Raw genomic sequence first — 21,817 nt, forward strand, 5'->3', positions numbered from 1 at the left:
GTGTTACGAAAAAGTAATTTAAATGTGGATTATTTTGGTATGTGTGCAAGCTCCTTTACATCTCTGTTTTTCAGGAACTTTTGAATTTCAGAACTTTCTAATCTGATGCTTCTTTCATGAACAGCAGCGGAAGCCATGGTCTGGACGGCCTGGAGCGGTATTTCCCAGGCTGGCCCAAGGATCTTCGTCATATGTCACCTGGGCTACTGCAACAGTCTCCAAATCTGTTTCATTTATTCTTTTCTATCTGCTCCTCACCACCAGCCCTGCCCTAGTCATCTTTTATCATGATAGTGAAATGATCTTTAAAAAGCAGAAGTCAGACTGCTGCTGTATTAAAACAGCTCTAATAAGTACACCTGGAATAAATGTCTTACCCTGATCAACCTGAACCCCACCTGTTCTATTCTCTGCCTCCACCTCTCCATCCTATCACCTGCTGCTCCTCTCCCCTAGTTTAACATATCTTCTTTTGGTTGCTCAAACACCTAGAACTCTTTTTACCTATAAGCTTTTGTAGTTTTTTAATAATTCTGCCTAGAACACCCTTCCCTCACAGTCTCAGCTCAACGGTACCTTAAAATCCCCTACCCAGACCCCCGACACCAAACAACCTATCTTACACCCTTTTCAGCATTTTACCATTTTTTCATATCTCAGTATTTATAATTGTCTTGTTTATTTGTATACTCGGTTATGTATTGAATTAGTTTTATTGTTTTCTTAAAAATTCTCACTACCTGATGTTTCCTGTGTATTTATTTGCTTGTTAATTACCTTTCACTTTCCATTTGAGCATAAGCACTGGGAGTGACCTTTCCAATTTTGTATCTCCAATGCTTAGAACTGTGCCTAATACATTGCGATTGTTCAATACATCTTACTGAATAAATCAATAGCAAAATTAGCTAGACTGCTTACATTATACATAGTACACATTCCTACACTATCATCTCTAGGTGACTTTTATATTAGGTTAAAAACCACCATAACATATATATTATAATAAGATCTAGGGTAACTTCACATTTCATATTTCTTAAAAATCAGAATTAAACAATATTTTTATATAATATTTTCCACTCATATATTTTAGGAAAACAATAGCCTTTCTTTTGTAACTGCCTTATTTCTTACATATAGCAAACAATCCCACAACATCAACAAAATGACTTATTTTCCCATTGTCCCAAAGCTAATATGCTCTCATTATTTTATAAAAAGAGAAAACTGCACGCATTATTATATATTCACTTAATTGATTTTTCGCATGCAGGCACCACTACAGTACAGTTGAATATTTGCAGTACAATCATTATGAAATTTATATATCAAGAGAGAGGTCATAATTTATTCAGTATTATCTCCAGTAATTATTATTGAGCATTTTAATTTTCAATACTTAAAGGCAAGTGTATTCTCTGTGAATCGAACAAAGGAAAAATGCTCACTAATAGAGTAAATTACCATAATGGACTCCATGAATTAAGCTAATCACTTGTTTCTAAGTCTGCAGCAAAAAAAAACCCAATGAAATATAACAGATTAGAAAATTACCACTTTCATCACTGTTGACTGACAAAATCACAAGCACAATTCTGTAATCACTTACTTCCATTAGTAACTTGAATCCTTCTCTTTTCTTGATTTCGTCTACTAGGTACCTAAAATTAAAAGTCACAATAATATTTATAATCTGCAATCTGAAGTGCCAGGAACATGACTAATGTATGACAAAGCTGTTATTTCTGACACAGAGACAGGACTTAGAAGTAAGAAAGATAGAAATCAGGGTACAAGGAAGGGAGATTCAGATAGATCCTCCTGATTTACTGCAATCCCTTGAGCCTGAGCAAAAAGATGCATCTTTTTTATGAGATTGCGTCTATCTCACATGTTAGCATCAAACTTTAACCTCAGTGTGAAAAGCCAAATAAAGTAGATTGGGTTTAGTATAATTGGACATGTACAACTCTGAACATGTGGGCTTCACATCCATATTCATGAATGAGAATTTAGCATAGACACTTAAATTCCCTAGCTGGCTTGGAGGAAAGAGTTTTTGGTGTGTCATCCAGCTTGTAAATTCATTTAAGATCAAAGATCAACAATATCTTTTCTCTGGCTGGTACAGAGGAAGGAGGATGGATCATCAGTATCATGCTCAAAGTTGGCTGTAGCCATTGATAGGATAAAGTCCCCATGAAGTCATCTAGAATGTCGGGGGAAAGGGAATTATTACATGATAAGCAAAGTGCTTAGATATATAAGATATGGAATATAATTTAGAAAAGGCTAAAATAACATTGACTCTATAGTACTCTATGGAATGATAACATTGACTCCTGTTCCCCTCAGCTTGGTTTTGGTCTATATAAACAGAAACAACTGGCCTTGAAAACTAGTGATTTGACTATTACTCTCAAAAAGTTTACAATACTTGACTGAGTATTTCATAGTTGGGTATCAATTGTAAGGAAATGATACGAGGGGCTGACAGAAATGTGTTTGCCAGAGCAATAATTATGATGTTATATGTAATATGAAAAAAATAGAAACAAAAGGAAAAAGAAAAATCACATCCAACATAAGAACTGCATTTAAAAATTACATTCTAGTCATAGAGTTAAAGTACCATAATCATATCACTAAATCACATATATTCAATTAATATGTAAGGACACAAAAAAGATTCCTCTCAGGCCTCAAGTCCCTCACCCATAAAACTGTTTTACCATGATTTGCTTTTCCAGCCTAAAAAAGTTCTTGTACAAAATATTAAACAAAATCACAAATGTGGAAAAATTATAGACTATAAACTGGAAAGAAGAGGTTAGTATCATTACATCATTTGCTAAAGGGCATTCTATAATGCCCTACTTTGGAATACACTACTTTGCAAGATGTAGTTCTTTTTTCTAAATTTATTTATACAGCTTTTCACATAAGTTTAGATATTGGTGTTTGCATATATGTTATATCATCTTTGAAACAGACAAAATCTTATAAAAACTCTATCAAGGCCAGGCACGGTGGCTCACAACTATAAGCATGGCATTCTGAGAGGCCACGGCAGGTGGGTTGTTTGAACTCAGGAGTTTGAGACCGACCTGAGCAAGTGTGACACCTTTGACTCTACTAAAAATAGAAAAACTAGCTGGGCATAGTGGTGCATTCCTGTAGTCCTAGCTACTTGGGAGGCTGAGGCAAGAGGATTACTCAAGTTGAAAAGTTTGAGGTTGCTGTGAGCTACAATGATGCCATGGCACTTTACCCAGGGTGACAGAGTGAGATTCTGTCTCAAAAAAAATTCTATCAATATTAATTAGCAATATGGGTTCTTTATTTTGAACCAGAATGTTGTGACCATACTCTCTCTTTCTCTAAGTATTTGTTGCTCTACATACTCCTCTCTCTGAATATTTTTTCAGGAGATGCTATATATACAGCTATAAAGTTTTCAAACCTTTAACCCACTGCCTAATTTTCCAAAAAGCAATTCCATTGCTCAATAAGCATGGGGAAAGGTGCTCAAAATCACTGGTAATCAAAGAAGTGCAAATTAAAACAATAATTCAGGCAGACCTCAGAGTTATTGCAGGTCCAGTCCCAGACAATCACAATAAAGTAAATATAGCAATTAAGCAAATCATACAAATTTCTTGGTTTCCCAGTGCATATAAAGGTTACACAATACCGTGTTCTATTACATGTGCAACAGTATTAAGTCTGAAAAACAAAATAATGTACATATCAATAAAAAATGCTTTATTGCTAAAAAATGCTAACAATCGACTTAGCCTTCAGTGAGTTGTTAATCTTTTTGCTGTTGGAAGGTCTTGCCTCAATATTGGTGGTTGATGAAGGTGGTGGGCCTGTGGCAATTTCTTAAAATAAGACAGCAGTGAAGTTTGCCCCCATCAACTGACTCTTCCTTTCATCAAAGATTTCTCACTAGTATAAGACCCTGCTTTATAGCTTTGACTATAGCAGAACTTCTTTCAAAACTGGAGTCAGTCTTCTAACCTTGCTAGCCTGTGTAATAATCTAAATCTTTTGTCATTTCAACAATGTTCAGAGCATCTTCACCAGGAATAGAATCCATCTTAAGAAATCATTTTCTTCATTCATTTATAATAAGCAACTCCTCATCAGTTAAAGTTTTATCACAAAGTATCCATGTTATTTTGTTGTTCCATTTATAAAACATCGTCCACCTTTCCTTTGATTCTTTGAAGTCAGAAGTTAACTTCTCCTCCCTAGCTATGAAAGCTCTAAATGTCATATTCTTCCCATAAAAGGCTGTTTTGTCCACATTGAAAACCTGTTTTCTGCAGGTTCCTTAATCAGTTGTCATAGGTAGATCTTCTGGATGACTTGTTGAGGTTTCTACTTGCTGCCCTGACTTGCACTGTTATGTTTTATGTTACATTACGGTACATTATGTTATAACATGACAGCAGCAATTCAGTCAAGTCTTTAGGCTCCACTTCTAATTCTAATTTTCTTGATCTGCACCACATCTCCAGTGACTTCCTCCACTGAAGTCTTGACCTCTCAAAGTCATCCAAGGGGGTTGGAATCAACTTCTTCCAAATCTTGTTAATGATGACATGTTGACCTCCTCCCATGAATCACAAATGTTCTTAATGGTATCTAGAATAGTGACTCCTTTCCAAAAGGATTTTAATTTACATTGACCAGATCTACCAGGGGAATCACTAGCCAAGACAGCCATTGTTTTACAAAATGCATTTCTTAAATCCTAAGAACTGAAAGTCAAAATGACCTCTTGATTCATGTGCTGCAGAACAAAGGTTGTATTAGCAGGGGTAAAATCAAGATTAATTTTCTTTTGTACCTCATCATCAGAACTCTTTGGTGAACAGGTGCATTATCACTAGGCAGTAATATTATGAAAGGAATCTTTATTTCTGAGCAGTAGGTCTCAACAGTAGCTTTCAAACATCCAATAAACCATGCTATAAACAGATGTGCTGTCATCTAGTCTTTGTTGTTTCACGCACAGAGCACAGGCAGAGTAAGGTTAGCATATTATCTTAAGGGTCTTAGAATTCTCAGAATGGTAAATGAGCACTGGCTTCAACTTAAAGTTACCAGCTGCCTTAGCCCCTAACAGAAGATCAGCCTGTTCTTTGATTCTTTGAAGCCAGCAATTAACTTCTCTTCCCTAGCTGTGAAAGTCCTAGATGACATCTTCTTCCCATAGAAGGCAGTTTTGTCTACATTGAAAAATCTGTAGACACCTCCATCGATTGACTTAGCTAGATCTTCTAAATGACTTGCTGTAGTTTCTACATCAGCACATGCTGCTTCACCTTGAACTGTCTTGCCATGTTATGATGCTATGTTATTTTATGTTATGTTACATTATTATGGTATGTTATGTCATGTTATGTTAGGAAGCTTTGGCTTTAGGGAATGTTGTGGCTGTTTTGATCCACTATCTAGATCTGTAAAACTTTCTCCGTGTCAGCAATAAGGCTTTCTTATCATTTATTTTGTTCCCCAGAGTAGAAATTTTAATTTCTTTCAATAACGTTTGCTTTGCAAGCCCCTATTAACTGACCCAAGAGGCCTAGTTTTCGGCCTGTCTTAGCTTTCGACATACCATCCTCACTAAGCACAGTCACTTCTAGCTTTTGATTTAAAGTAAGAGACGTGCTACTCCTCCTCACTTGAATGCTTAGAGGCTATTAACTGGCCTAATTTTGATATTGATCTTTCTCAGAATGTAGGGCTATCTGAAGAGAAGGAGAGAGATACGGGAATGGCTGATGGAGCAGCCAGAACCCATTCAACATTTGATTGTCATCTTCTGTGGGTATGGTTTGCTGAGCCCCCAAATGATTACAATGGTAACATCAAAGACCACTGATCACAGATAAGATATAATAATAATTTTAAAATTTTGAAATATTGTGAGAATTACTGAAATGTGACACAGAGACATGAAGCGAATAAATGCACTGATAGGCCTGCTTACCTTTTGGTGCAGGGTTGCACAAACCTATCATTTTTAAAAAACACAGTATCTCTGAAGTGCAATAAACAGAAGCACAGTAAACCCAGGTATGCTGGTATTAAACTGTGTTCCCTGAATGATACTGGAAACAAATTTTGAAGAGTGACAATACCCAGTGCTACTGAAAATGTGGTAAGAAACTGCTATGAACCTTTCAAAATTAATAATACCCATATTTTCTGGTCAAGCAAGCCACTTTTGAAATGCTGGTATACCAGAAAAAACTTCAATACTAAGGAAAGATAGATATATAATATATGTGAATATATAAGTATGCCTACACATATGTGCTGTTATAGCTAAAGCTCTGTGGCATGAGTGTGTGTGTGTGTACAATGATTTCATACAAAATAACCAGAACCAAAGTTAATATCCAGAAGTTAGTGAATGGTAAATTAAAATATAATATAGCAACACAATGTAATATGATGCAGCTGTTAAAATGAATGGGTTATATCTACTGCAATTAATGTACAGGGATGCTCAGACTGTATTAGTAAGAGATAAAAGTGAAATATTGAGAAAGGTGGGTAGTATGATTCCATTTTGTAAAGAAATTTTAAAAAGGAAAGCAAAAGTAATCTCTGGCCACATGTGTACATGAGATCAGAGTAAAGCATGAAAGGACACATCATAAATTGTCAATGTTTACCCCTGAGGGAGGGGGAAATAGAATGCAGTGGGATTAGGGGATATTAACTCTCTTTTTACATCTGTTTTCAAAGTTTCACAGGTGTGGTTGCTTGTATATTTTTTGAAAAGGAACCTAATGAAAGAAAAAGCATAATGCATAGAAGACAAATAGACATATATAATTGTGAGGAAAGTTTTCTGAATACCCCTCTCCTTACCTTCTCAGGCACAAATGTATTGGCAATCTACTAATGCGAAAGCTCATTCTGAGCACCTGAGGATATAGAAGGCTTTGCATCCCCAGAAATCTTGGGGTTGACTCTAGGTCAGCAGGTTCTAATTGTGCAGCTAAATAACTATGTGACTCTAGGCAAATTACTCAGCCACCTTAGTCTACCTTAGTTTCCTCACGCATGTAATGGAGATGTGGAACAAAGCTGGCAGAAGTCCTTCCCTATCAGATTACAACTGTACAAAACTTACATATACTACCCATAGTTTCAATTTAAAATATCACTGTCAAATTGACTAAAGCTGATCTTGGGCAAAAGGAAAACAGAGCTGAATTATAACAATTAAAATTTTGCTTTGTTCTAACCTGTAGACCTAAGCTTTGTGTTGGGGCCAACATCTCTACCATATTCACTCTCAGATCCTGTCAAACCCCAGGCATCACTCCAACTGAGTTGAGGGTAGAGGTGATTTAAAAGAAGAGAGGAAGCTTCTATGACTATGATAACAAATGTCTAACACCAGAGTTTTCAAACCATGCTGCATGGTACACCCTGTTAACAGGATTTCCATATAAAAGCATTAGCACTACTAGACATGCCAGTTGGATTGATTTTGTTGATACTTAGAAGTACACTTGGCTTAATCCATCAGGCCATTTATTAAACTGATTAGCTTGTTCAAGAATGTCACCAAGAACTGGGTATTTACTATCATTTCATCTAGTCATGTTCAGAGGGTTACTGACCTCTCTGCTCATGCTCACAAGACGCCTATCACAGCTCCATATATCACATCCTTACACAACAGGGTCCAAGAAGAATCAGAGGGGGACAGAGCAAAAGCATCTTTTTCTTTCTAAATAGAGAGAAATATACACCCCTCTCTAGTTAAGACTATTCATTCTAGACACCTTCATAAAATCCTTCTTATACCCTATTGACTGAGTCATATACCCTCCCCTAAACTAATTGCTGAGGAAGGAAATTGGCTGAACCAATGTTCCCAACTGGAACATTACTACCTAAATAAAACCAAGTTTTGGTGGGCAACGAAGAAGAAAGAATGGTTCCTGGGTGAGAAATTGATGTTGTCTGCCTACTAGTTAAAGTAAATTTAAAAATGTTTCTATGTTACAGGCCTTCTCAAAGCCTTTAATGTCCCAATGTGCACTTCGAATTTCCAAGTGAGGAAGAATATAGTAGTTAGCATTTCCTAGACATATTTGGCCATGGACCCATTTTTCAAAAGATCATCTATTAAGATCTTCTGAAAATCTATTATCCCACAGATAACAGATAAACTTTCATAAATGCTAGTTTAGAAGTGCTTCTGCCATAGAGCACCTTACCCTCTTCCTAAATAAATGCTTAAGTGAAACGAATTGTTAAGAGGAAATCCAAGTAATTTTGGATCACCTACCTCTGCCTGGGGACAATTTATTCTTCACAACTCTTTTTTTCAATACATAGCTTAAAGACAAAATACATTTTAAAAAGTGTTCACATATGATGGAAGCCAGAAAAAAAAGACATACATTCAACTTCAGAACATAATGCATAAACCCCAGACTACATCTATCAAAAGACATCCAGGTAAGTGGACTCAAAAAACAATAATAACTTCGGAAACCCCATCCTTGTCCTTTCTACTAAGCTTGGCATAAAAGGAAGGAGAGAAAAAATATGTACCAGCAAGAGTTTTCACTAATTCTACTGGGGTAGAAACAGTAATATTCTGGCTTGATCATGAAGTATACATCAATGATAAACTTGTTCTGAAGCAGTTTTTCTTCCTTTACTTACACATATGCTTCCAACCTTAGAGATCTCAGATTTGTCATATAAGTCCATTTAATTTACCTGGAATTCACTTATCTTTTTGCAAGACATTCTTTCCTTTCCGAAAATAGCCTTTCCAGTGCCTTTCTTACTTCACTAGTGACTTAAAGTCTCCTTGGACCACTCGGAACCAAGTTTTTCTCCTGGTTTCATGTTCTCATTTGAAATTTCTTCAGATGCACTGAGCCTCCCAGAATACCTGAGATTTTCCCACCCGCTTTCTGTATGCTGTGCATATATCACATTGCTTGTGTAATTTATCACAGACATCCATGGACTGCAATGGTAATTTTTTTAAATTACTGATCTAAAGAAGAAAATAAAAATGTTAACTGTTTCATAGTCTTCTGGACTCTGTTCCTTCTGTCATCTAGAGAAATACATGAGCACAAAAGCACCACTGAGTAACTGCTCACCTTCTCCAGACTGATAACAATAAATCCCTCAGTATTCATACAAGTCTGTGAAATGAACTCCATCTAAGAGATTTCAGAGATTGTGTGTCAAGGGAATAGAAAAATGGTACACTGGAGACCAACCGTAGTAGCAGAATGGGAGTTCCTGAGCTGTTTGTTGTTGTTGAAAAGACTTATACACAGGACTCTTCCAGGCCTGCTTTCAAATTTTTATCCCTTAGAGGATATTCATTTAACCTAGATGCTGTAACAAAGGCCTAGAAGGTGCTCCCAGTAGCAGGTAACCCTGAGTCTACTAAAACATTTTCAACTTCCCTAAGCAGATATCAGAAATGCACAGTCACCAGCTTTGTACCAGAAGTGCTGGTTTTAAAGTGCAACCCTCTGGGTTTCAATCATGCTTAATAATCACATGTAACTTTGGGATCTCGATGTCACTAATTAAAAAAAAAAAAAAAAGAAAAGAAAGCATTTCAGTCATTAATATTTCCTGAGAGAAATTTTCTCTTTCCAATTGAAATGACATGGTCAAGTGGAAATTAGGAAAAGCTTTAGAGTCTTTACACACTGTTTTTTTTTCTTCTTGATAGATTCCTGACAACCCATAAAATCAGAACCATTGTCCTCTTAAAATTATCTACTCTTACCTTCCCAGGGGAAAAGGGAGAGAGCTATCTGTTCAAGGTAGTGACCACAGGTCTACTGATATGTGGTCCTTAAATCTGATGGTCAACATGCAAATTTCAAAATCAAGTTCCATTTACATTCAGGAACATGGACATATAGTTTCTATGGAATTAGCGGTATCAGTGCATATTACAGTTTCTACTGTAATAAGTCAGGGCAAAGAGTTGCACAGCTTTTCTAGTATTTTTAAGACCTGGCCTACGGCCTAGGGAAATGGATATTTTTAATAGCCTGCCAATAATACATGTGCTCCCCAAATAGTAACACAATTGTCACATGTGCAATACCTCTTGGAAAGAAAACAATATTACTCTGAATTATAAATTATTCCAGGTAGAGCTTTCTGATCATGGATGGGTATTTTTTATTTGGTAAACTCCAAAACATGTTACCATGGGTCGGTGGGTTGAATGAGAAATAGTATATCAACTATTGCAGTTAGTGGTTTGAATTGAACATGTTGGCTCACATAATTGGTGGTGTTCTAGAACTAGTTTCTAGTGGGTAATTGTTAAATATTCAGGAATTCTGCAGACTGTGACTGTTGGTAGCTTATGATTTCCATAACAGGAATACTTAACATCATGGATATTGGGGACACTATAAACTGGAGCCTTGTTTTTCCTCCTCAGAGCCAATTTACCAGCACACCAGTGCATGTAGGCTCAAACAAACAGAATAGACTACAGAATTGAGGAAATAGCCTGTCTTTCCTAAAGAGCAAAACCACAAACCAATCAGCGAATTTGAAAAGAAATAAATCACAAAAATAAAGCCCTTCTATTGGTGAATTTATTACACTTTTTAATTCTAGAGAAACTCTCTCCCAATCTTTAATTTCATATTCAAACCAAGTGACATGCAGAAAAGGATTCTTCTCTGTTCTTGGATTTGGGGGTAAAAGAACAGGATGGCTTTTGCCCACTCAGAAATAGACTGCTGTATATCAAGAGTCTGGAAAGTTATGGCAAGAATACTATTATGAGTAACAGCAGGAGAGAGGAGGGATTATTTTTCAAATATTTAAATATAGGTCACAGAGTCTTCAGTGATGCTTACTGAAATGTTAATTCAATTCAACTTGACAAACATTTACAAACAATAAGTGTTTGTTGAATGGAATTGAAATGCTAACATTTATCCTCCTGTGATATTTCTTTGTAAAAATTAGAAGGTATTCTGAGACTATAAAATAAATTCCACCCTGAGATGAATGTTAACTTCATAATAAATACCATCATAAAATATTTATAAGTAGCCTTATTTCAAGACACCTGTCACTGAATTACTTCGAAGCTCAGACAAAATAATACAGAAATTCTACCATACTATTCATACCATAGCACAAGAAAATCCAAATTAAGGAAACAGCTTCCCGGACTTTTATTTTAGTGTAAACTATGAACATTTATGGTAAATAGTTTCAGTTTTTCACCACTGGGCTTTTGTTTTCCCACTTCCAGTAGAGGCACTTTAACCCAACTTCTAATAAAGGCAAGTTCCTCATCCAGTTTCAGCACATATTCTACAAGAGGACTCGAAGCTCTCCCCAGTGCCAAGAGAGCGTGTAACTCAGCATGACCAATCAGAGCATCATATTGCCTTGGCAACAGTAACTGATCCAGAGATGGACATTTGCCTCACTTGCAGATGATTAAACTTTCCTTGGGATTGTTGAGAAAGAAGTACTCACCCTCTCCTTTTGACCTTGCACTTAAACCTGGGAGAATATAAATCTGACACTCCTGGCAGCCACTGTCCTACACAGGAATAGACCCAACATGAAGGAAACCAAAGCTGAGGACTGATGGTATTATTTACGGGTCTAGACCAAGCCATTTCCAGAGTCATCACTATGCCTTCCTTATTATATAATGCCATGAGATAATATATTACCTTTGTTTCAAATACCTTGAATTAAGATTTCTATCACTTATTATCAAGAGTCCTGATAAAATAGTCCTATATTTTTAAACTACTTCTTAAACTATAATAACCATAATTGCTAACTTCTTAAGTCTTCTGAAAGTATCAAAGCCATAACTTTACCTGTCTGTACATTCAAGGCCTTTACCATGTAACTCTGTAGTTCTCCCTGCAAAAAGGAAGAGGGTATGTACTTCCTGCCTCTAGACATTATGTTTGGCCATGTGATCTGCCTTGACCATTGGAATCTAATGCAATCAGGTATAGGCATAATGCAATCAGGAGTTTAAAGTAGGCTTGAATGACTGGGCTTGCTTTCTTAGGCTTCTGCCATGGCTATCACAGAACTGGCTAGCCTTCTGGTCCAAGGAAGATTAAAGAAATGGAAAGTAGACCCAAACCCTCCAACCACTATAATGTGAGGTAAAACCATGCGAGCCAACCTGTAGACCTCTTGGAATAAATAACCATTATCTTGAAACCCTAGTTTTCAGATAATTTTTTGCTTAAAGCACCCATACCCCTCCCAGTACAAAAAGAGGGAATTGTTATGCATCTTTAAGGAGATCCTTTAGGTGTTTGCAAATAAAATGTGAGTAGGAAGTAAAGAGATAAATACTGTCTGAACCACAAATCACCAACTCTGATAGGCCTACAGTGGTTGAAGCAGTAAGAGATAATAACTACGACTCCTACAGCATGTAGCATCTGCCGGCCACTCTTCCAAGTGTTCTGCATATGTCAGTTACTTAATCTTCACAGTAACGGTTTGACATAGATGTCATTATCATCTCCAGTGTCCTGAGATTTAAATGAGGTGCAGAGAGGTTTAAAAACTTGCTCAGGTCACATCGCTTGTAAACATAATCCCTCTGTCTTGATGCCAGGTTATCTGCACTCCTGTGCTATAATGAAATAGGCTAGAGGATTTTCAAAGCACGCAGTGATGAAGACAGTGGTTCTCCAGAGAGGCAGGCAGCATCCCATGCAGCTGACGGTGCCATGTGGGACTGTGAGCCGCCGCCTTCTTTTCTCAATCTTTTGAGAAAAGCCCAAAATCTTGGTTTTGGAGAAATCTCCCTTTTAAAAAAAATATATTTTAAATATTCAAATGTTTGAATATTTAACAACCAAGAAAGTGAAACCTGTGTAGTACAAGCCAAACAAAACCCACTGAAAACTCAACCAGGCTGTGGGGGCCTGTCCATTTGCACCCACAGATCTAAGTTTAGCAGTTCAGTTCCGTTCAGGTGGCGAACGTCTGGCACCTGTATTTCAAGAGCTTTTCTAATGTCTTTGAAAGTGGTGACGACAGCTTTGCTTCTAATATTACTACAAGGCTGCTTCCACATTACATTCCTGTTCAAACTTTTTGCTGTCCCCACTTTCTCACAGAGCTGCTTTTCAGTCTTTAAACTCACTGAGATTTGGACACATGGCTCTCTCTTCTTAGATCATTATTTTCTCCTTTTCTTCATTAAATCTCAGTTGAATGTCTTTTCCTGCAGGAAGCCTCTGCCGGTGCCCCCTCCAGAACACACGGGGGAACCAACCGAGTAGCATGGCGCACCACGTATCTCCTCTTACCAGAAAGGAGGGTCACTCGTTTCATCTGCTTTCTCACTTAAATATTTCTCTCAATAGAGGAGTATCTTGGAGGACGGGTGATATGATACTCTGTTCACAATTCCTAACACATAGTAGGTACTGAAAAAATGTTTATTGGTTGGGAAAAGAATGCACAAGGAAAAGAACAGGTACAGACCTTGCAAATGTTATATTCATTGGGTCTTTCTGTCACAGACATACATGGACATACACAACCCATACACACAGAGGCAAGTACCTAGACAAGGCGAGAGCACGATTCACTCTTTCTTCAAGGCCTAAAGTACCCAGGGCCTTCCAAGTCATCCAGAACTTGAATGCATCTGGCCTCCTGCTGCACTGGATAGACTTGTCCCCTGTATCATAGCTGACATCATAGAATTTATCCTGCTGGAAGAGGTACGATGCCTTGGCAGAATAGCATTTCTTAAGAAGGCCCTTGAAGGGAGTAAACAGAAAGATTATTGTATATTTTTAAAATGAACTTGATTTTGAAAACACATACACACACACACACGCACAAAAAAAAAAAACAACAAACAAACAAACAGTGTGATATTCTACTGCTTGTACCAAGAGTATATCTCACTTTGTGACTGGCCCACATGAGATACAATTGGTATACATTCACTTTGAGATATGGATGACCTTTTTCGTGTCTTAATAAAAAAAAAACTTCCAGAGCTGACAATGCTAGAATCTATCTTCACAATCTCAGTGATGAGAATTGAGAAGTTGAGAAGACCATGCCATTATCTCTGCATCAAGCTGGACCAGTTTCTCAACTATTTTCCATTTGAAAAGGCCAGACATGTTAGGGACCCAGGGAGGACAGCTGAAGGAAAGAGCTCTGGAAGGATTAAACAAGAACATGATTCTAACATATAATCAAAAGAATACTTGTATAACCTCAGCTAGATAGTCTTGGTAGAGACAAGCAAAGGGAGAGTAGATAGCTCCAAACTGAACATGGAAGTAGAAAAGGCCTCTTTTTCTTAAATCTTAGCTCTTGCTACTCTGAAGGCAGCTTCCACCACTGCATCTCCCTACCCTCCAAGGTCAGGAAATTCAGTGATTGGTTTCCATAGCAACCACAGCCTGACCATATATCATAACATTAAAAGGCCACAGCATATCTTAAGGACAAAGCAGACACACATGCATTTGTATGATGATTATAAATTTACTTTCATCAACCATGAAAGATTAAAAAGATCCCCAAAGCAAATGAACTTTGAACATATCTTGAGCAAGTTTCAGAGGCTTATGGTAGTGATTAAAAAGGAGAGGAGGCCCATCCATTATCAGAAGATAAATTGTATCATCATAAGCAAATAGAAGAGAGCCATGAGAGCACGTATCAGAGCCAGCAATTGTCTTGTAGAGGTGACACAGTTAATGTCATTCCACTGAAAAATCCTCCTGCCTTGGGAAGGTTTTGTAAACAACAACTGGGGGCTTGGGATGTACTCTATCAAAAATAAATGAACTTTTCTCCCAAAGTTCCTGCTTTGCATTTTAGTTTATATTCTTGTGCTAAAATGGATAAGATGTCCTTTAGTTTTAAGATTTACATCAACTAGGAGAAGATACTCAGATCTCCAAAGGAAAATCACATTTTGGAATAAGTATAGGAAAAGTTAACATTGTTGAAAAAATTTAAGTAGTTACTATTATGCTATCAAAACAGAAGGGCCGTATTTATCTTGCTCATCTTCCTACTCATAATCTTGGCAGGACAATACATGCGAGCTACACGAATTCCAGAGACAAATATTCAATGAGAATACAAATTGCTTTATATTGTAATATTAACTCAAAGTGTTCTCAGGGATTAGTAGACAGGATATTAGCATTCACACAGTAGCAAGTGAAAGAAGCTTAAGCAAAAGGGGGTATTTTCACACTCATATATTAAAAAACCTAGCCATGTATAATCTTCAGGCACAGTTAAATCAAGGATTAAATAATATCCATCATCAGGAATCTGTCTTTTCTTCTTGTTCTGTTGTATTCTGTATTAGCCTTACTCTCCTAAACAGAAAGCCAGTAGGATCTCTGGCAACTGGGGCTTCTAAGTGGAAGCTGTGGGCATGTAGAGAGGTTCTGTTTGGAGAGACCTGGGAAGTGAAGAAGAGTTAGCTTCTGCTGCTGATGCTGCTGATGCTGCTGACAAGCATTCCCTCCTTGACTGAGCCTTAGCTAGGTAACTCTAAGCCCCTTAGGCCTTCACCTTGGATCTATCTTTAAAGATGTTGTATTGCCCCAGTGTAGTAAGAATCTTGCTGAATTAGTTTAGAAAGGCACGTGCCTCCCTCCATCTCAATATCAGATCAACTCTGATATCGCACCAAATTTATTCATTCCTCACCCTTGGTATCTGATTATCCTGGCTTGCCTTCAGCAAGAATCTGTAAGGTCTGTTTAATCTATATCTACAGACTAATATGAAACCAATATATAAACAACTACATGCCCACCCAAAAGAAAAACATAAGTATATTCAAGCGAGGGAGATGGAGGAGGAGGGAAAAGAGAATGGAGAAGGGGGAGGAGGATTAACAAGTTCTCACCTAATGTGCACAAGGTAAGGGTGGTGTACAGCACACCCCACACCCCTAGGTGAAGAGCTCAACTACAACTCCAGCTCTACTTAGAAATGGAAACAATGTAACTTAAATATTTGTGCCCTCATATTAATTTGAAATTTGAAAAAAAATTAATAAAAAGATCCTGTATCCAGGGTCTTTTCCCACCCACTAATCCCCAACCTGCTCCTTGCCTATAAATCTCCACTTATTCATGCTGTATTTAGATTTGAGCCCAGTGGTACACTGAGGTCTCTTTTTTCCCTGTGTTATAATGGTTCCTGAATAAATTAAGCTAGTACCACCTTAACTTCTGTCTGCTTCTGGTTTTCTTTAACACCACCCAAGCAGAGAAAGACCCATTGCATCCCAAACTCGGTTTCTTATCTGAACTCTCTGCTGACCAATCCTAGTAGGAAGCCAATGGCAAAGGAGCCTGGAAAAGATGGCTGTTAGGAATCTGGCCCCTTTGTCGAACAAAGCATAGGAGGTCAAAGAAGGGATGATGTGGTAAAGAAAGCCAGGCAAATAATGAGCACACTGTACATGAGTGAAAAACCACAGTTTTCATTTTCAGCCTTTGCATTCATAACACCCAACTGCACATAATGAGCAGTGCTGACATTTATTGAGTTCTTACTATTTTTTTCCCAAGCACTGTATATACATATACATATACATATACACATATACATGTGTGTGTGTGCATGCATGTGTTTCTGTATATAAACTTACTTGAATCTCACAACAACCCAATGAGATAAATTCTATTATTTTTGTCAACTCCATTGTACGTGTTTATAAACACTGAGTTAATATTATGCCTAAGGTAGTGTAGCTTACTAGGTGGTACGGCTGGGTTTCAGACCAAGCATTATGGATTCAGAGTTTGAACTCTAATCTGGTGAATGTTAAATACATGTGAATGAATGTGCCCCATAAATACTCCTTAAGAGTCCTTGGGAGGTTGAGGAAAATGAAAATGGCAGGACAGAGCACATTGAACCACAGTTCATCACAACTGAGATTCTGTTTCAAATCCTTACTTTCTTCTATAAATATGACTTCTAGTCTTATTAATAGTAATATCTTATTAAAACGTAGACTTTACCTCCTTCATATTTACATGGATGGAACTGGAAAATGTTCTTCTTAGCGAAGTATCACAGGAATGGAAGAAAAAGTATCCAATGTACACAGCCCTTTTATGAAACTAATTTATAGCTCTCAAATGAAAGATACAACTTAATTCTAGCCCAAGAATATGGGGAGGGGGTGGAGAAGGGGAGGAGAGAAGGGCAGCCGGGTGGTGGGAGGGTGACCGGAAAGATCACCTATATATCTGTCTAACAAGGGTACAAGTGAACTTTTCTAGAACTAGAATATAAATATTTTGACACAATGACTAAGCAAATGACATGAAATCTATGTTAATCAGCTTGATGAAAGTATTTCAAATTGTATATGAAAACACTACACTGTACCCCATGTTTGCATTTAATGTATACAGCTATCATTTAACAAAAAAAAAATAATAAAGTAATATCTTATTTATAAAGCATTTTGAGATTTTCCTAAATATTTACAAATCTTGTGATATTTAAGGATACCATTAAAAACACATAATAAATCAGTAGGTGGCACATTCTCCTTGTTAACGTTAACCAAGCTGTCTTTGGGTGCAACTAGCCAAATCGAGTTCTGTAGTCTCTTTTCCAGGAATCAATGAACACATGGGCCTACTTGAAGTCAGGATTCTACACTCTATGAGGACCTTTGTATTTTCCTACTCTTTACAGTAGTATTTTTCAGCTTACCAAACAAAAACTACCAAATACTCTTTCCCTGTGGCTCTTCCTACATTCTGTCCTATGTCACATCATTTACATGCAAAAATGTCACCATTATTTACATAATCATCTTTGTACTAACCAATCATCTTTGTACTAATTAAATAATTTCAAAATTATGCATTGATAACCCATTATATTACAAGAACTGTGATGCCAAAGGCCTGAACATACAACAGCATAGAGGTCATGATTATCTAGGCCAATATTTGTTGGCTAAATGTGCAAAACCAAATCTAGGCTGAGAACAGAAGAAAGATTAAGTTGTAATCAAGAATACAAACATGTACTCAATAGTAATTTGAAACTAGCATATTAACAACTACAGGCCCACATAAGAGAAAAACATAATTAAATTCAAGAAAGGGAGAAGGAGGAAAGAGGGAGAGAGTTCAGTAAGCTCCCACCTAACAGATACAATGTAGGGGTATATGGCGCACCTCCTGGGCGATGGACCCGCCTACAACTCAGACTGCACCTTATCATGCAAACAATGTAACCTACTCTTATATACTCTCATATTAACACAAAATTAAAAAGTTAGTATGCCATCTGACACTGATTTTATTTACTTATTGAACAAACATACTGAGTATACAAAAAGCTGTGTTATGCACTGGTGATGTAATGGTAACTCTGAAAGTCATTATCTTGAAGACATTTCACATGGGGTTGGGGACGTTAAACAAGCAGTTACTGTCCAAGGCTGGACTAGCACAAAGCGGGTGCAACAGAGCACAGAGGAGGGTCAGCCTTCACTTCCTTAGAGATAGTAGATAGGGCTGAGCAGAAGAAGAAATACATCAGCTGAGATCTAAAACATGAGGAGCGGCTGGCTAGGAGGTGCCAGGATAGAATTAATTCAGTGCATGTGGAGCCAGTGAATAAAGTGGGGCACAGCTAGACGGTACCAGCAGAAAAGGTAAAAAGTTGCCAAGTCACCAACAATGTTAAATGCTATGATAAGAATGATTAGTCCTGGAATCTTCAAAGGCTTGTACAGATGTTACAGCTTAAACCTCACTATAATGAGAATAAAGTGAGAAGCAGCAGCTATGGATTCTGCTTTTGATGTAGTCGCTTGTTGTCAAAGCTCAAATTACGTCCTTTAACATCTTGGGCTTATCTTTCCCATCAACCAATGGAAATGATGTTACTCTACCCACCGTACATGAACACTGAGAAAATTTAATGACCAATCTTAATTAGGCGCACTCATCGTCTTTGGTCAAAGTCCTACCTACCGCTCCTTTCCCCTGCGCACTGCTGTACCCCGACCCCCTTCCTGTGGGCACTGCCCATTCTTCCTTTGGTTTTCTTATTTCTATAGGCAAGATGTAGAACAGAATATCAGCTCTAGACTCCCTCACTTTATGAAATGAGCAAATTACAACCCACACCCCCCTTCCCTTTTTAAAGGGATGTATTTGCCAGTTACAGACTTATAGAGGTAGACCGAGTTGACAGAGCCCATCACAGCCAGTACAAGCCATCTTAAAGCAGTAGGGGGAGTCAGTTACAGTCTTCATCCTCCAAATAGACCTGACCCAACCTTAATTAAGCTCCCTTTTTTAGATGCTGTGGCCTTTCCTTGTCTCAGCTGGGCTTACATGGAGACACTAACGGCCTCTATCATGTGAAACGAGAATGGGCTGGGATAGACACTGGGTGAACTGAGGGCCCAGGAGCCATAAAATGGATGGTTGTAACTTGTGCGGCTGTTTTCAGCTGCCTTTGTCAGAAAAGGAACATGGCTATGTTGACTGACCTCTGAGAAGCTGACGCAGGGCAGAGGGAAGAGAGTGAGGGGAGCAGAATAACGTCAATGCTACCACGTATGGTCCCCCCAAAGCAGCAAATCAGCCTGAACCAGGGAAAAGGTCAGTGAATCAGGCGGAGCCGTGAATAATCTGAGAATGAAGGAAGAATGGAAAGTGAGAAGGAAGGAAGGGAAGGCAGGAGAGGAGAAACAAAGAATGAACAATGTGGAAATATCACTCCCCAGTGAGGTGTCATCTGCTGTAGCACAGGTCAGACAAGGTATCTGTTTAAATGGGGTGTTTGACGCTTGTGGAAATGAACAGACTGGATTGTCATCCAGCACACTGAGCTTCTGGCGTTAGCACATCATCCTTAGACATATTTTGCCATTCTTATCTAAATAGACAGGAGAAAGTGGGAAAGTGAGACTATAACCTTCCATCTTCATTATCTCAATGCATGCCCACTACCTTTGTCTTTCTCTCTATTTTTCCCTTAGTGTCACAAATAGTCCCACTTTCTGGCTGTCAAAGGTATAGAGCACTTCATGAGTTCTAAGGGAGGACTGAGGGCTGGTCATCGAATCGTTCGTAACATCACAACCTTGGCGTTTATCTTCACCTTACTCTCGTCTCTCTCTATTCTTCGGGGTAACTTCTACTGGGCCTTCCTAGACTCACACGCAGCTATCAGCGGAGGGTGAAGTGTGGGTTTCACACATGCAACTCTACCACGAGATCACTTCACTGATTATTGGCTTTCTGCCTTCACACTTAAGCAACCAGATCTCCTGTTCCTGAGCCTCTACTCACAGTATTCCTGCATGTTGCTTTATTTATGTTCCCCTGTCATCCAAAGCAGGTATTCTTTGACTTGCAGTTTATTTAAACAGAAATCTTTTCTTTTTCCTATGGCATTTCTTTACGCCATTCTTTTTGGGTTTATTTATTTCATTCGTTTTCTTTCTGTTGCAGCTTTTTCATTCTCTGTCGGAGCACAAAGTTGTTTGAAATCATCTGGTGTTACATCTAGCCTGAAGAAAAGGCTTATTGGTTTTGAAAATGGCCATAATATTTCTTCGTGCTTGCCACCAAATCTGAGTTCTTATTTGCCTTCTCTGTAATCCGAAAGCTAATTTCAGACACTTTGTACTCCAATGCATATTTCAATGTCTGGAGGAGGTTCAAATCCTCACATGAGGCTTGCTTCTAGCATCAGCTCTAAATCTTTTTTGGTTTTATCCATTGACTCAACTCTCTTTACCATTCCGTTCAAGCATTTCTCAATCACCAGTGTCACCTACAGAGAAGCCTCTGTGGTATCTTTCACTAGTTCTCCAAGTCGTCCTCCTTCTCCTCATTGCTTGTGTTTTCGGGAAGGTGTTAGATACAGAAGGTCTGGTGCTTGTGACTGACCTTCTGAAGAACTGGTGAACCATTCCCCCTGCTCTCTTCTGCCATCCAGTGACATATTTGAGCTTGATGTCCTGCCATTTTGAAATGGTTTAGCTTAGTTTATGTCAGTCTTCAGTTTCTCGAAAATTGATGTGCTGTCAACTGTCTCCCCAAACTGGCTCAACAGTCTGCCTGATTCAAGCTGTTTCTAGAAAGTTTGGGGGTACTCTGAGTAGGTTTATATCAAAATGTGATTTGCTCTCCTGTTTCAGTTAATTGACATAATGTTTTTAACTGCCCATGAAGATATAGTCTTTGAGAAGAACGTTGCCATTGCATTCCTGATGCTACAAATGCAGGGTCTGACATGATCTAACCTTGTATTTGTCTTCAGTCTTCAGCCTTCAGGTCAATATTTGTTAACAGCTCTTAAGTTGCTTCGCATAGCTGAGTCCAGTGTCTCTGTACCTTAATGCATTTGAGGTATTTTTCAAAGTCATTACTTTCCCACTATGTGTATTGTTTTAATTTATCAAATAGATCCTACAGTTCTGTGCCCAGCTTGAGGCAAAAGGGGCAGGAAGGGGCACTGCATGTGCTGCGGGCCCTACTCCCAGGTCCCTGGGTGAGGAACATCCAGTCCACTCTCAGCCACAGACATCTCTGGCTCACCTCCCTCTCCACTTATGAAACTAGCTGTGCTTTCTTCCTGTTGAGCGACAGCAGCTTCGCAGCAATGTGTCTAGAGGAAATAACAGCCTTCAGCGCTAAATGAAAGGGGGACGAGAGGCCACACTGAGTGCTCCAAGGGCCAGTTAGCGAGGCCCAGGAACACA

The 21,817-nt window shown here is 38.2% G+C and overlaps 1 protein-coding gene across 1 annotated transcript in view; it reads right to left on the reverse strand.

The window, feature by feature from the left end:
- GADL1 (glutamate decarboxylase like 1) overlaps window positions 1-21,817 on the reverse strand; it is a 137,828-nt gene that overhangs the window by 58,393 nt on the left and 57,618 nt on the right. The window contains exons 12-13 of the mRNA XM_012805656.2: window positions 13,627-13,826; window positions 1,613-1,664 (exon numbers count right to left, since the gene is read on the reverse strand). Of these exons, the coding sequence (XP_012661110.2) occupies window positions 1,613-1,664; window positions 13,627-13,826 (252 nt within the window). The remainder of the gene's footprint in view (window positions 1-1,612; window positions 1,665-13,626; window positions 13,827-21,817) is intronic.

This window comes from Otolemur garnettii, unplaced genomic scaffold, assembly GCF_000181295.1.
Source record: "Otolemur garnettii isolate 467f Iridium unplaced genomic scaffold, OtoGar3 scaffold00002, whole genome shotgun sequence".
Lineage (NCBI taxonomy): Eukaryota > Metazoa > Chordata > Mammalia > Primates > Galagidae > Otolemur > Otolemur garnettii.